The 16,965-nt window shown below is 38.0% G+C and overlaps 1 protein-coding gene across 6 annotated transcripts in view; it reads left to right on the top strand.

The window, feature by feature from the left end:
* Positions 1–16,965, top strand: part of GFM2 (GTP dependent ribosome recycling factor mitochondrial 2) — a 49,434-nt gene that overhangs the window by 6,130 nt on the left and 26,339 nt on the right. For 3 of the 6 annotated variants that reach the window (XR_010658982.1, XM_065905193.1, XM_065905198.1), the window contains exons 2-8: positions 2,090–2,176; positions 4,424–4,508; positions 5,907–5,964; positions 6,409–6,506; positions 8,560–8,685; positions 9,405–9,493; positions 15,467–15,555. Coding sequence is in view for 5 of the 6 variants with exons in the window: in XM_065905193.1 (XP_065761265.1) it covers positions 2,114–2,176; positions 4,424–4,508; positions 5,907–5,964; positions 6,409–6,506; positions 8,560–8,685; positions 9,405–9,493; positions 15,467–15,555 (608 nt within the window). In the remaining variant the exon portion in view is untranslated. Of the gene's footprint in view, positions 1–2,089; positions 2,177–4,423; positions 4,509–5,906; positions 5,965–5,998; positions 6,047–6,408; positions 6,507–8,559; positions 8,686–9,404; positions 9,494–15,466; positions 15,556–16,965 lie in introns of those variants that run through there. The other 3 variants (XM_065905194.1, XM_065905195.1, XM_065905196.1) reach the window with 3 other exon arrangements.

Raw genomic sequence — 16,965 nt, 5'->3', positions numbered from 1 at the left:
CATGAAAGCAGTACTGCAAAATCCCAGGTGGCCCAGCGGTAAAGAATCCACCTGCAATGCAGGAGAACACAGGAGGCTCAGGTTCGATCCCTGGATCAGGAAGATCCCCTGGAGGAGGGCATGGCAACCCATTGCCTGGAGAATCCCATGGACAGAGGAGCCTGGCGGGCTGCAGTCCATAAGGTTGCAACAAAGAGTTGGACACATGCACGCACAAACTCATAGATTTTGTTGGCTATTGTTTCTAACATTTGTTTATTAAATTTTTTTCCCCTCTGTAACCTAAAATAATAATCATCGGCATTTACTTTGGGAAACACAGTGGTGGAATAAGTTAAAAACTTTTGGTCTATAGGAACCTTTTGCTCTTAAAAATGAGTCAGAACTCAGAACAGTTTTGTTTATATGGGTTATAATTGATAACTCAGATATTAGAAATGAAAGCAAAACTTTAAAATGTTTTAATAATTCATTAAACTAATAAATCTATTAGATATTAATGTCATTAATATACTATAATGAAAATACCTGTTTTTCAAAAACAAAAATGATCTAGTTTGAAGGGTGTTTTATATTGTTTTATAATTTGGCAAGTCTTAAATGTCTGGCTTAACAGAAAACAGCTTATATCTGCTTCTCTATTATGTTATTATGCATTGTGCTGATACTACTATGGATTGTGCTAAGCTGACTCTTTGTAACCATACGGACTGTAGCCCGCCAGGCTCCTCTGTCCATGAGATTATCCAGGCAAGAATACTGAGTGGGTTGCCATACCCTCCTTGAGGGGATCTTCCCGATACATATATATATGTAGATATATATGTATCTAGCTTCTCGATAGATATATATATATTTTCCTGATATATATATACACACACACATACATATATACACATAATGTATTTAAAAATTTTTTTTGGTTGAAGTGTCTGAAGAAAATCTAGCAGAATACATACATGTGGTTGGGCAAAGGAGGGGTCTTTTTTTTTTTTTTAACTTTTTGATCTCTTTTTTTTTTTCCCATTTATTTTTATTAGTTGGAGGCTAATTACTTTACAGTATTGTAGTGGTTTTTGTCATACACTGACATGAATCAGCCATGGATTTACATGTATTCCGCATCCCGATCCCCTCTCCCACAGGAGGAGTCTTTTAGTAGTGTTTTCAGAAAATTGTGTATTGATAGGTGATAGTGTCTTAAAGGTTGCCGTGTGGGAACCAGCCATATTAGTGAACTTTTTGTATTTTGTTATGGTAGAATTCTGAAATTCTCCTATTTCAGAATAAATCTAACATAAGTTATTTTGCCAGTATTCTGAAGTTTGGTATTGGAAATGAAGAGGGAATGGATTCAAGATATACTTGGGAAATAAAATCAGAAGGACTGGTGGCTTCCTAACTAAGGGTAGTGCATGGTTCTGTCGTAAAAAAACGGGAGATTTAGAAAGGATGATACGGAGTTCTGACATGACTTCTTCCGCAACAGGTTCCGAGGGAGTTTAACCTACCTGCTTACTTGGTGCCCACCCCCTCATCTCATTTGCTTCTGGGCATTTTTCTCATTGCTTTGAGAGTGTACCTGATGCATGGTGAATATTTAGTATATGTTTTTAAAACTAAAGATACTAACTTTCCATGATCACAGAAGAGGACTTGCTTCTATATATTTCTGGTTGAAAAATCAGAATATACAGATAAACCAAAAAGTTATACTGTCAGTGAGAAACTACCAACTTAACATGTAGATGCTTACCTTTCTGTACTTAATTCTGTTTTTTTTTTAACATAAAAATGCTTTTTTGCTTGGTGTATTTTTGTAATTTCAATACATCTTTTTCTGCAGTATCTTCACATCTTTCTTGAAAAGTTAAAGGTTGCTGAAAAAAATATGGGACTTGAGAACCATGTTTCTCATGTTTAGTTTGAGTTTTCATTTTCTGAATTATGCATTGACTTTTGATAGCTAAAAGTATTGTTTATATTTTTAACAGGAATACATTTTTACTTAATATACTACATTTACCTTATATATGTCTTACATGTAACACATAAGCTTAGTTTTGCAATTCTGTTATTTCTTTTTCAGAGAATAACAGTTTAGAGGGTCAAGATGTCCAATCTAAGGATATTTGCAGTGAATCGGAAGAAAATAACCAGCTTGCACTACTTTAATGTAAGCTTTTCTTGTAAAGTTAAATGTACTTTGACAACTTCAGTTACTTGACTTCCCGAAGGTCTAGTGTATTTCTTATACTAGTATAAGAATTTTGTATTTCTTACTAGTATATCAGTGATTTCTTAACAGGGAGTATGGAAGAATCTGTAGGCAACAAGAAGCATGCCTTATCATTAGTCTATAAATTCATTTTGCTACTTTAAAATTACCTGTGCAGCATATTGAGACTATATTCCATTTTGAGGTCATTAGTGGCCCAAGGAGTTACACAGATTTTCTTCAAATGTTTCCATTTCTGATGCTTTCAGAATGTAAACCCTTTGATAGATGATACTTTCTTACCCTGGTCATTATGAAGTAGAAATTTAATTAATTGAGTCTATTCTCTGGTCTTAATCTATTTTCTTATAATGATAGTGTTTTATTGCCAGCAGCTTGGTAACTAATGTAGAAATAACACAGAAATCGCAGGTGTGCATTTCTTGACATCATGAAAGGCAGGTTGTGCAGCCCAGAATCATTACATACACTAACTGCAACAATGCCCAATATACTGACAGCCATTAAATGTGGTGGTCTAGGGATAAACTGTTGGAGAACATTCAACCTCTGTGTGGGAACATTACAAGAAGATACTTAGGAGCTTTGAAAAATGTTAGTTTTTTTTTCCCCTCCCTTCCCTGTCCCCTGAATGTATTTTAAAAGCTTTCTAGCTGTCAGAGTCATGTGGGGGGACTTGGGTTTTTTTTTGTTTTTTTTTGCTTTATTTATTTTTAATTGAAGGCTGGTTGCTTTATAACATTGTGTGGTTTCTGCCGTACTGTGAGCATGAATCAGCCACAGGTATACATGTGTCCTCTTTCTCGAACCTCCCTCCCCCTCACACCCCACCCCACCCCTCTAGGTTGTTACAGAGCCCCGGTTTGAATTCCCTGAGTCATATATCAAACTCCCCTTGGCTGTCTGTTTTACATGTGGTAGTGTTTATGTTTCCATGTCATTTTCTCCACTTGTCCCACCCTCTCCTTCCTACTCCCACACGTGTCCGTAAGTCTGTTCTCTCTGCATCTCCATTGCTGCCCTGCAGATAGGTTCATCAGTACTGTCTTTCTAGATTCCGTATACATGCATTAATATGCAATATTTGTCTTTCTCTTTCTGACTTACTTTACTCTGTGTAATAGACTCTAGGTTCATCCATGTCATTAGAGCTGATTCAAATGCGTTCCTTTTATGACTGAGTGATATTCCATTGTATATATGTACCACAGCTTTTTTATTTATTCATCTGTCTATGGATATCTAGGTTGCTTCCATGTCCTAGTTATTGGGCTGACAACCCTCAGAATGGGAGAAAATAATAATAAATGAAACAACTTGACAAAGGATTAATTTCCAAAATATACAAGCAGCTCATACAACCCAATACCAGAGAAACAAACAGCCCAGTCAAAAAGTAGTTAAAAAAACCTAAACAGATATTTCTCCAAAGAAAATATACAGATGGGTAATAAACGGATGAAAAGATGCTCAACATCACTCATTTTTAGAGAAATGCGAATCAGAACTACAATGAGATATCACCTCACACTGGTCAGAATGACCATCATAAATAAGTCTACCAACAAAAAATGCTGGAGAGGGTGTGGAGAAAAGGGAACCCTCTTGCAGTGTTGGTGGGAATGTAAATAGATAAAGCCACTATGAAAGACAGTATGGAGATTCCTTAAAAAAATAGGAATAAAACTACCATATGACCCAGCAATCCCAGTACTAGGCAAATACCCTGAGAAAACCAGAATTGAAAGAGCTACGTGTCCCCCAGTGTTCAGTGAAGCACTATTTACAATATCTAGGACATGGAAGCAACCTAGGTGTCCGTCTACAGATGAATGGAGGGCTTATTAAGATGCATTCTTTGACTCTATCTGTAGAGTTTGATTCTCTTGAGTGGAATGGGTCCTGAGAATTTATATTTCACATAAGATCCCTGTGATGTTAAGGCTGCAGATCTAGAAGAGCCATCATCTAAGGTCAGCTCAAAGGGGCAAGCAGTATTAACTTTAGCCTTATTTTTTTCTTGTATGATTTTGTGTTGTCACTTTTTAGAAGAGCTGGAGTTAATAAACTGGGACTACTGTCTGAAGATTCAAAGCATATTCTGAAGATTCAAAGTTATGATGTTAAAGCTACAGTAAAAAGCTGTGCTAAAATAAAGTTAACATTTCTTTTTCTCCTCACCAGAATATGTGTTCCTCTAAAATAAGAGCAAATCTAAAAAGATTAAAGCTACATGTGCTTCTTGGAAGAAATTACAGTTCCCTACCAGGTACAGATGTTAGATTCTTCTCATCTTTCGTAAACTGTTTGCTTTCTCCCTTTTCTCTGTCTCTTTCTCTCATTTGCAAGCATCTCTGTTATTAGGATCTCCAACCATTTTTAAAACAGTGGCTCTCTTTTACTTCTTGGCTATTTCTTTGAGATTATTAGGAATTAAAGTATTCTGGTAGATGGAAGGCGGTAGTATAAGTCGACTTACACTTCTCATGTGCTGTCCATCCTCATGAGCTGAGCAAAGGGGAGGGTTGGTGGCTTGAGTAGCTGGCTCAGAGGTGTGGCAGGTGGATCAGCGCACTGCATCTGCAGTTGCACATGTGCGGGTTCATCCAGCTGCAGATTGTATAGTACTGTGGCATGCGTGTATTGAAAAAAATCCTTGGATAAGTGGACCTACACACATCAAACCTCTGTAGTTCAAGGTTCACCTGTAACTTCATTCTATGGCAGTTCTCACTACCATCTTTGTCACGTGAGAATACTGGAGTAAAAACACCAGTTGGCTGTGTAACTTGTGAGACATGTGAATTTAACGGCCTGCCTTATTGGTGAATCTGGGGCTTCTGTGTTTTGCCCGTGCAGATTTATCCATAGCAGTGCAGATTATCATCCAGTCTTCAGACTGCCATCAGGTTTTCAAAATATAATAGAAGTCTTCATAATTTATTATAGAAGTTTGGTAGAACTGGTTTAAATAGCAGAAAGGTGTAGATTAAATTTATAAATGTAACTGCATTGTTTCTTTAGTATTAATAGAGTAAATGGTAAGTGTGGAATAAGTCATCATGGACTTTTATTTTCCAGAAATACTATTTGGCCTTCTATAAGTATTAGATTATTATAGCTTTCCTATTCAGTGACACTTCCCAGGCCATCTTTAAAGGTATTCTATCCTTGGAATTGCTGAGGCATGGTAGATTCCAAATTGTACAAAAACCATTGTCAGATGATATGAGTATCGCTCTTTGCTCTTCAAGCCTTGAGAATGTCAGTTTACAGGATTGTGTAGTGTTTTTTGTTTTGATTTTGGTCTTAAGTTATTTATATGGCTGTGCTGTATCTTAGTCATGGCCTACGATCTCTTGGTTGTGGCATGAGATCCAGGTCCCTGACCAGGGGTTGAACCTGGGCCTCCTACACTAGGAACACAGAGCCCCAGCCCCTGGACCACCAGGAAAGTCCTTGTGCCTTTTTTGTTGTTTATTTGGTTCAAGACCAAACTTTCTTAGAGAGTGCAAGAAAATAAATTTCAGGTAAATGAGTGTTACATTTAGTTTGAATTTTACTTTAATTGGTATTATACTATTTGCTTAAAATTCTTTTTATTTCTTTAATTTATAAGTTAAGGACATTTTCTTTAACAGTTTGATTTTAACACTCTTTCCATTAGGTTTAATAGGAAATGATATCAAGTCCCTTCATTCCATCATCAATCCTCCTATTGCTAAGTAAGTCTCATCACTGATACTGTCTTTTCCATAGGCTGCCATGAAACTTTACAGATGTCTCACAGGTTTACTTCAGCATTTAGTGAGTGTTCTAATTTCTATAACTTCCTGCCCTACCTAATTAACTATAAATAGACATTGGTTTGTCTCTTAAAAGCTGTTGTTTCAATTCAGCGCTTGGAATTTTTAACATAGCAGCAGCACACTTTTCTTAGAAATATAAGATATTCACAGAATTGCAGTTAGCTCTTTGGTTACTTAACTGTTTTGTCAGAATACTGTGAGAATGATACGTTGTCCATTTTTCTAGTTTTTACACTTTTATATAAAATGTTGAAATACTAACCAGTTTTGAAAATTGCACAGCATAGATAATTTGGTTTTACAGTTTCAGTAATCTCCACCTTATAATACATGTCTTTTTTTTTCTTCCCTTTTAAACAGAATTCGTAACATTGGAATTATGGCTCATATTGATGCAGGAAAAACTACCACCACAGAAAGAATTTTATATTATTCTGGATACACAAGATCACTGGGAGGTTAGATTGGATTCCTCCTCTCCCTCCCCGCCCCTATTAGAAAAAACATTATTGGGAAATATTTTGATTAAGAAGTCAACCCAGAGATCTTGAGTGTGGCATGGAGGCAGTACTATTTAAGCCACAACATAAAGTTAAGGTAGTTAGAGTACTCACCAAAGGATGTTTTTAGTTTCAGTTCAACATTCAGCCTCATGTGTCGGGCTACACTTGGCACTGGTCTACTCAGAAGTCTTTGGGGTAGGACACATAGCTTACAAGCAGAGCAGCAGTAGGTGTTTCTTCCTACAGAGTTTCTTAGAGCAGTCTACAGAGCTCTGAGGAAACTGTCTTCTCTGGCCACCCAAAAGTGATAGCTTAGGTACAAGATGACAGGATTCACAGGAGCCGCTCTAGCATGGAAAGCTCCCGCCTCGGAGGAGTGAGCCTCTCTCGTTACAGCTCTGTGGGCCACCTGGAAAGGGTTCTCACAGAGGACATGCCACCCCCCACTCAGGGAGGCCTAGAGCTGCGTATCTTCATCAGGCATTTGTAATTCTTTGTTGATCCTTCCCAAGGCAGATGTAGTTTACCAGTCAGAAATTCTTTTTTCTGTAAGTATGTTGCCTAGCAGTGCGTTTGGCATACTTGTTTTCTGGGCTGTAGGAGAAAAGAGCTGGAAAGTTAACCAGAAGTCAAATTCTCATGCAGAACAAGAAAGGATTTTGTTAATCTTTAGCCCCTAGTAATAGTATTATTTACCTAAGTTTGAGTTTACTGTTTTTATTATAATATGTCAAAAACTGTTGATTCTTTTTTTCTGCCTTGCCCCTTATCTTGGTGAAACAGTTTCTTCCTTTTTTTTTTTTGACACGGAGGGCGTCATGTCCTTTTAACTTTTTTTTCTGGTTGCACTGAGTCTTCATTGCTGCTTGACATCAGGCTCCTTAATTGCGGTGACCAGGGGCTCCTCTTTGCTGTGCTGCATAAGCTTCTCACTGAAGCGGCTTCTCCTGTTGTGGAGTACAAGCTCTAGCCCACGGGCTTCAGTAGGGGCAGCACACAGGCTGTGTGGGCGCTACAGCATCGGCTAAGCAGTTTTGGTGCATGGCCTTTAGTTGCCCGTGGCGTGTGGAATCTTCCTGAAACAGAGATTGAACCTGTGTTTCCTGCATAGGCAGGTAGATTCTAATCCACTGTACCACCAGAGGGGTCCACCACAGTGATTTTGAAATGTGCTTCATTGAGAACCATTTCTCTAGGTCTTTGGAATTGACTGAGACTTTTATAAAGGATAAAACCATTCAAGATGAGAATCTTCATGATGATAGGTCCCTATCATCATGAATTTCTCATGGAATTTTTTGCTGTGTAAATGGGAAAATAGGGCTTCCCAGGTGGCTCAGTGGTAAAAAATCCACCTGCCAATTCAGGAGACTTGGGCTTGATCCCTGGGTTGGGAAGATCCCCTGGAGAAGGAAATGACAACCCACTCCAGTATTCTTGCCTGGAAAATCCATGGACAGAGGAGCCTGGCAGACTACAGTCCATGAGACTGCAAAAGAGTTTTTTGTCCAACTCGTGAAAGTTAGCTGATTCACTTTGCTGTACAGTAGAAACTAACAACATTGGAAAGCAACTATATTCCAATAAAAATTTTAAAAATATTGTAGAGAAGTGATTAGGTTGGAATTAAAGTTTGGTTTGTCTGTGCTCTTTTATGGCATTACTCTGCCCCCTGTCAAGGGATCAGGTGTGAGGATTATCAGGTAAAGATGGGATAATGAAAGTTAAACTAGGGAAAAAACATGAAAGAAGTATATGATTCAGTAAAATTAAGTAAAGAGGTTAATCTCTGTTATTACAGAAAAAATGTTTTTATGGAATAATTACTCATCTGCTAAAAAAACTTTCTAGAATGATGCTTGATTTAGAAAAAGATTAAGGGTCTTAAATCAATTATTTTATGAACAGTTTTTTTTAAGAGCAAATTAAACTATGTCAGGTAGACATCAAAGGCCTATAAAATATACTTGCTTTTAAGCCTAACTGTGTCATTTCTTTTCCTGGCTAGATGTTGATGATGGAGACACGGTGACAGATTTCATGGCTCAAGAGCGAGAACGAGGCATAACTATTCAGTCAGCTGCTGTCACATTTGATTGGAAGGGGTATAGAATCAATCTTATTGATACACCAGGTACAGTGCTGTTTCCGCACTGCAGAGGTGCTACATTATTTTGAGTTTTTTTTTTGTATGTGTGTGTGTGTTTTTAATCGTGGTAAAAAGCATGTAAAATTCACCATCTTAATAATTTTTAAGTGTACCGTTCATTAGAGTAAGATTGTTCACGTTATTGTGAAATAGATCTCCAGAACTTTTTCATTTTGTTAAACTGAAACTCTGTACTCTTAAATAGCGTCTCTTCTTTGTCCCCTTAACTGACCTCTGGTAGCCACCATTCTCCGTTCTAGATCTATGAGACTGACTGCTTTAGATACTGCTTATAATAGGATTGTACACTATTTGTCCTTTTGTGACAGGCTTATTTCACTTAGCAAAACTTTTCAGGGTTCATCTGTATTGTAACCTTTGCCAGTATTTCCTTCCTTTTTAAGGCTATGTAGTATTCCATTGCCCATAAGTAACACATTATGGTATACATACAAAATCTTGTGTATATACAGAAATATATGGTGAATATTTGAATACAAAAAAAATTGATGAATATTTGGGTTGCTTCCACCTCTTGGTTATTGTGAATAGTGCCCTTCTGAACGTGGAGGTGTAAATATCTCTTTGAAATTATCCTTTCAGTTCTTTTGGGTGTATACCCAAAAGTGGGATTGCTGGATCATGTGATGGTTGTGGTTGTGGTTTAAAGATTTTAGGTGTTATATTTCTCATCTTTTTCTTAGGTCATGTGGATTTTACCTTGGAGGTTGAGCGCTGCCTGAGAGTATTAGATGGTGCAGTGGCCGTGTTTGATGCCTCTGCTGGTGTAGAGGTAAAAAATATTGCCAAAGTAAAGGTAGAAAGTGTGATTTTTTTTTTTTTTAAGTAGAATACATCAGATTGATTTAACTATAACCCTTTATTTAGTAAGCTGAAATTGATATTATTATAGCCCTTTATTTCATAAGCTCAAATTGGTGCTATTTTTTTGTGTGTGTGTGTGTAATAAAGTTTTATTAAAGTATAAAGGAGATAGAGAAAGCTTCTGACATAGGCATCAGAAGGGGGCAAAAGAGTACCCCTTTGCTAGTGTTAGCAATGGAGTTATATACTCTCCAGTGAATCCAAAGAATGTCTGGAGGTTGTAAAGACCTCACCAGACCTACTCCCATAATTTACATTTTAAGATAACAGAGTTGGCCAGAAGGTTTAATCCAAAGACTGTCCTCAGGCAGGATACATTATTGTTATATAATCCTAAGGAATGTAGAGGAGAAAAAGTAAAAAAGTTTGTCCTTTCTTCCTCCTTGAATGTCCCAGACCTCTCTCTCCTTGGGGACCCCTAGACTTCTTATCAACCTGCCTAGGAAATGACTCTCTCATTCCCCCCTTTCCTTTTAGGAGAATTATGTTGCCTAGGAAAAAGGGGCGTCGTTCTCATTCCATAACTGCTTCCGAGCTGACAAGGGGCGTTGCCCCTAAATTGGTGAGGCAACATATTCTCCTAATCCTCATAGTGAGGATGTCTGATCCAGGGACTCCAAGTAATAGTTGGAGGAGGCTGTGGCACTCATAGGAGCTCGGACAACTATTTGTAAATTAAAAGCTTTTAGACGGTTAGAAAACCCCATTATACAATTACAGATGTAAAGCAAAATAGTCATTAAACCAAGTTAAAATCAAAATGAAAAGTTACATTATGTCCATAGTTGCATCAGTCCATCTTAAGGTTGTTAGATGTCATCAGTTTAAGAAGAGACATCATATGCGATTGTTGTCGAAGGTATTCGCAGACTTGGAGAAAGTCTTTTCCTTGAAGTGGAGATATCCACCATGGGAAGCCTTCCACTGATGAAGAGGGGAGTGCTCTGCAGACCCAGCAGTTACACCGATTATGGAATGCAGCATAGGAGTGAGCCCAAGACAGGAAGGCATTGTCTTGAGGATCAAACGGCAGACTCAGGATTTCTGGAGTCAGCAGAAGTAGGCTCACATAGATTATCAGGCCCATCTTGTCCTGAAGGATCCTGGACAAGCCCCCAAGATGAAAGGTTGTTGCTGAACGATGAGACGCGGGATTCTTGGCCTCCGGAGAAGATGGATTCAATCCAGGGCCAGAGACAAGGCTGGATCGCTCAGAGCTTTTGTGTAATAAAGTTTTATTAAAGTATAAAGGAGATAGAGAAAGCTTCTGACATAGGCATCAGAAGGAGGCAAAAGAGTACCCCCAAATTGGTGGTATTATAACCCTTTATTTGGTAAGCTCATGTAAGTCCAATTATGATGAAAAGAATTTGGAATAATTTGGAATTTAATATTGAGTTGTGATCTGTATATGATCTCATGTACTTCAGAGTAAAAGGAAAGTAAAATTTACTTTTCTGTAGGAAATAATGAAAGTTGGTTTTGAGAAGAGCTGGATTCTTACTTTCAAGCTAACAAGTTAGTCTACCATAGCTTTATGGATTCTGGCAGAAGACACAAGATTCCTGAGTCAAGGATGAAGGACTATATTAGTCACCAAAATAGCAATATCCAGAGTATCAACATTTTCTTGTGCTGATTCCTCAAGCCCTAATTCCCTTACGGTGACAAAAGAGAGGCCAAGTGACAGCTGCACATGCAGTGGAACCTGCGCTTAGAGAATGCAGGTATTTTATAATGGACAGTAGACATGCCTGCTCTCTGCTCTTCCAGGGTTGTAAACCTACCTACCTTTTGCTCTGGAATGAGACACTAGCTGCTCGCTCTGAACTGTTCATTATATAAACATCTTTGAAAAGATAGTCCAGAACAAAGGCAGTCAGTGCCTCTTCTGATAAAACATGCAGAAATATGAGCAACACATGAAGGATTTTCTCCTAAAACTTAATGTGAATCTCCTTGAATAAATCCTGAAAATGATAGCAATACTCCTTAAATTATTGCTCCTGGGGTCCGTTATGTTCTCTTTAGCTGGTATTTTGTTTGTTTTGTAATCTCAAGATTGGCTTTACCTTGAATATAGAACCATATTAGTTCTTCTTAAGATTATTAAAAGTGGTATCTTAATTAAGGGATCAAAATCAGCATCCCCGAAAATAAGACAAATCAATACCATGGGCCTCCTGATATGAAGCACTAAGAAGGATATTGTTTTCTGGCAAAAATGTTTGGCTCATATTGTGAGAAAACAGCCTAACAAATCTAAATTGAAAGGCATTCTCCAAAACAGTGGGCCAAGGCTTTTCAGAAATTGAGAGAAAAATGTAAGGAAAAAACATAAGGAAAATGAATGATTGGGTTTGGGGGGGGTTTACTGGGAGACTGTTCTAGATTACAGAATTCTAAAGAGACAAGAGGACTAAATGTAACATATCCTCTTCAGTGGAACCCTGGATCAAAAAGAAAAGGTTACAAAGGACATCTTTGGGAAAATGAGAATTTTGAATATGAAGTATATATATTAGACTGTTATATCAGGGGACTTCCCTGGTGGTCCAGTGGTTAAGACTCTGCCATTCCAATGCAGGGAGCATGGGTTCTCTCCCTGGTGGAAACTAAGATCCCCCATGCCACAAGGTGCAGCCAGAAGGTTTTTTAAAATGTCAACTTAAATTTCCCTGAATGTGATCTTTGTAACTGATTATGTAGGAGAACGTCCTTATCCTTAGGAAATGCATGCTGAGAGACTTCCCTGGTAGCTCAGCCGGTAAAGCTTTCTGCCTACATTGCGGGAGATCTGGGTTTGATCCCTGGCTCAGGAAGATCTCCTGGAGAAGGGAATGGTATTCTTGCCCACCCCATCCCCCCCCCCCACCCCCCACAAAAAAGAGGCTCAAAGGAAATAAATGCTGAAGTATTTAGGATTGAAATTTCATGGTACCTGCAACGTAATCTCATAACTCAGCTCCCATCCACCCTCAGATACACACGTGGTTTTAGTTTGGGTGCCAAGATGGGATTAGATGTAGAAGAGATTTATTGGGGGGAATAAAAAGGGAGAAAGAGAAGTGGCAGAGGGTGTTCAGACCCCAGGGCAGGCCACCTGTGAAGGAGGGGGTTAGGAAGGGGGATTCGGGAGGAAGAGTCTTAGGCTACAGCACAGTTACAAGAGTTTGACTACGCTCTGGGGATTCTTCAAGCCAAAGTCACCTGTTAGAGGAACCCATTTTTTGTGGGAATAGACCTACATTATTACTCTGCTGAACTCAGTCATTAGCTGGGAACAGCCCCCTGGAAGGGGGCTCTTGAAAGAACATGGTGTTGATCTAGAAGGCTGACCGTTGGGACCGTCAGTTCATCGTGCTCCACACAGTAGTTTCAAGGGGCACACTGTCACAGCCACCGTCCGTCCGCATAATGTGTACAGAGGCACATGTTTATACCTAGAAAAAAGGCAAGTGTGACAAAATGGTAACATCTGGTAAATCTAGGTGAATGAAGAGTACATGGATATTTATTTTACTGTTCTCTCTCCTTTGTTATAGATTTGAAGTGTTTCAAATGAAAAGTTGGAGGGGAAATAAAACAGTTATTGAAAGCCCCACCTGAGGACCCCTGACAGACAGTGATATTTGCTTGATACAAAGCCTGACACTGAGGTCCTAGGTTGATTATACACTGTTATTTGTATTTCTTTGAGTCACTTCATTTCCTAATGGTTGCATCCTTCCTATCGTTAAAATTCTTTACAGGCATTTGATACTTAATCATTCAGACAGATTACATTATTTACAAGATTGAAATATGCTTAGTAGGAAGTTTCTGAATTTGTGATACAGAAGGCTATTATTTGCTGAAATAGTAGATGAGCTTTTAGCTGGCAGGTGGCGTGATGGGAGTTTTATTTTTTAATATGTTTTGTTTGTTGGGAAATTTATAATGTATATCCCCGCCTCCGACCCACATAAAAATTAGTGGGGCTACTAGGTGACAGTTTCTTAGAGAAGACACAGGAAACAAAAAACAAAAGTCGATTCATTGGACCTCATCACAGTTACATGTTTCAAACTTAAAAAAAAAAGCAAGCCTTAGACTGTGAAAAAGATGTATAATGCTAGATAAAATACTGTAAGAATGCTAAACTGCCAGAGTGCAATAACATCTGATTATGTAGAGAATATTATTGTCTTGTAAGTATGTACTGAAATTTTCACAGTACATGTATATGACCAAGGACTTGTATCCAGAATATGTGAAGAACTGTGTGTCAGTATTAACCCAGTAAAACCTAACAACCCAATTAAAAAAAAAAAGACAAAGGACTTGAATCAAGGCCACTTCACCAAAGAAGCAGGTGAAGGGCTAGTAAGCACATGAGAAGATGCTGTTTCATTGGTCATTAGGGAAATACAAATTAAAGTTACAAAAGGAGACCATTTCGTACCCATAAGAATGGCTAAAATTAAAAAGGATGGCAGATCTTGGTTGAGGATGTGTAGTAATTGGGACTCTTACACTTTGTTGGTGGGACTGTAAAGTACTATACTCGCGGTAGAAGACTATTTGGCAGTTTCTTGTAAAATTAAGTATACACTTGTCCTTGTTATTCAGTCACCCAGTCGTGTCCAACTCTGTGACCCCGTGGACTATTGTAGCATGCCAGGCTTTATACAGAGGAATTTAGCAGTAAAAATTAACCAACAATGGGAATGAATGTCGAAAACATTATATTGGGTGAAAGATGCTGTGCTATTTATATGAGGTTCAACAACAGGCAGAATGAATCTTGGGACATAAAAATCTCTTATGTTCTATGTGTTCTATCTCTTCATTGGGGTAGTAGTTATATAAGTATACACACTTACCAAAATTCATTGAACTGTACTCTTAAAATCTGTATACAGTTGACCCTCAAACAGCATGGGTTTGAACTTCATGGGTCTGCTTACAAGTGGATTTTTTTTCACTAAATAGGGGCTTCAGACTCCATAAGCCATGGTTAGTTGAATCTGCAGATGCAGAACTGCAAATAGGGAAAGCCAACTGTAAAGTTATAAGTGAACTTTTGACTTTGCAGAGGTTTGCACCCTAATCCCTGTGTTGTTCAGGGAGCAGCTGTATTTTATTTTATATTAAGTTTTACCTAATAAAACAGATGACAAACTGGTTTCTATTTTAACAATGTCAGCACATTAGGTTTTTAAAAGTCTAGACTCTGCTAGGCAAACTGTTTATATTTAACACGTACAGAAAGTAGAATTAAAAGAAGCCAAATAAAAAAGCATATGAAAATTGTGACTTAGAAATACAGGTGTTGGCTTCCTTTCCCCTCCTTAAATTTTCTTCAGTTTACATGAGTATTCAAACATTCACAGTAAAAATACTTGATTTTTGTCATAGTAGCATTTTATAGTACATTCCAATTTGTTCTTTTTACATTACAATTGTCTGAATTAATTAAGGCAAAAGTCCAAATTGCACAGATCAGAAAACTGATGAGTTCAGTATTGTATGATGTTACCAAGTGTGATTGTTACTAAGTAAGGTGAAGCCAAACAAAGAAGTTCTTGTGATTCTTGGTTAAGTCCTCTTTCTGTGACTCCCAGTACTTCTCAGTTGTTCATTTCCTTTGTCTTGCATCCTTGTCTTGCATCACCCAAAGTATTCTCAGTTGGAAGCATAATCTGCAGTCATACTTGAGCATTTTCTTAGCTATTTTAATCTGACAGCATTAGAGAGGGTCCAGAGATATATGTGCAGTGGTACTAGCTATGTTAGAATAGGACCCAGTTCCATTATAATACAGGCTGAGTCTGCTTATTTCATGTGTAGTAACAGTTGTTTTTGTCAGATGTGTGTTTTTTCCTTATCTTTGCTTTAGGCACAGACTCTTACAGTATGGAGGCAAGCTGATAAGCACAAGGTACCTCGAATCTGTTTTTTAAACAAGATGGACAAAACTGGAGCAAGGTATTTAAAATGTGTTTCTTTGGCTTATCAAAGTAGGAATATCATTTGACTTTTTAATGCACTATAATTTAAATTTAGAAACAGCTATTCCCTATAAAGTATAATCTATTCCATGGTATCCCAATTTAATCCATGGTATCTATTCCATGGTATCCCAGTTCAACCCCATTAAAAAAAATTTCAAAGCAGCTAATAGATAAAGTAAAAATGCGGGATTAATAGAGAGCTGATAGATGATGAAGCACTCTGATTCTAAGGTAGAGAGGCTTTATCCTATTTTTTAGGCTCCTGACAGAGTGATGTCTTGCTGATTCCACTGTCTCTATTTAGAGCTGCATGGCTGAGTCCTTGTATTGCTGAATGGTGCTCTTGTCATTGCTAACGGTAGAGGGTAGAGAATTGTTTCCTGTAGTTGCCTCAGTGAATGATGTTCTTCCTTGTCCCCTGATTTTCTTTAGCCACTGGGTAAAGTGCTGTCAATGAAAAGAAACTAGGAAGGAGAATATGGTGTTTTGAGACCTGCATATAGGGCAAGCAAGTTAGTGCTGAGATGTAGTGGTGATTCTGCAGACGTAGGGTGGTAATCCTAAATGGACACGTTATTCTGAGAACAGAACTCAAGACAGTCAAGAATGTATGAAGGATCTGGAGAAAATGTGAAAGGGCGAGAATTAAGAATTCTGATGATTCTGGGGAAATGTGAAAGGGAGCAATCCTGATCTGTGGTGTGAGAGTGACAGTGATAAACCGTGTCTCTAATACCACACAGGTATGCTTCGTGTGTCTGTAACTGTGCAGAGTAATTCTAAGGCTGCTGGTTTAAAGGACTTGTGTCTTGATTAGTAAAGCACAGCAACCTTCAAAATGTGCTAGACTAAAGTTCTGACCATTTTCTGTTTGGAGTTCCTTGAGATTGATAGGATACTGCCTGCACTGACTGACAGAACCTGTAGTGATGGGAAGGAGATACTGGATACTAGGTTGCTGCTTAAAGACATCAGGACCAGAATGATCTGCATGTGTGTATGAATCAGCCCACATGCCAAAGATGGCATGAGTTTCATAGGTAGCCAGCCCTAGTGTTAGCACAAAAATGAACAGTATAGCATATGATATGAAGAATGCCTGAGATAAAAGTGTAGAAAAATTAGGCTGGCTCTTGGAAGAAAGTGGGTAGTCATGTGTGATAACAAATGTATTGATATTTGTTAGAAGAATCTTTGACCTGTAATCATAAATCTTGCATTTGAATCTTAACTCCAGTTTATTATGTGTGACTTTGATCAATTCATTTAACCTTAACCTCAAACTTTAGTTAAACAAAGCTCACAATAGTAAAATACCCTAAATACATGTGTGGCAGAATTATGATAGATTCTCAATCACTTTTATCTGAAAAGTGAAAGTGTT

This window comes from Muntiacus reevesi, chromosome 14, assembly GCF_963930625.1.
Source record: "Muntiacus reevesi chromosome 14, mMunRee1.1, whole genome shotgun sequence".
In the NCBI taxonomy this organism is placed as follows: Eukaryota; Metazoa; Chordata; class Mammalia; order Artiodactyla; family Cervidae; genus Muntiacus; species Muntiacus reevesi.
This window is presented reverse-complemented; position numbering and strand designations above follow the sequence as displayed.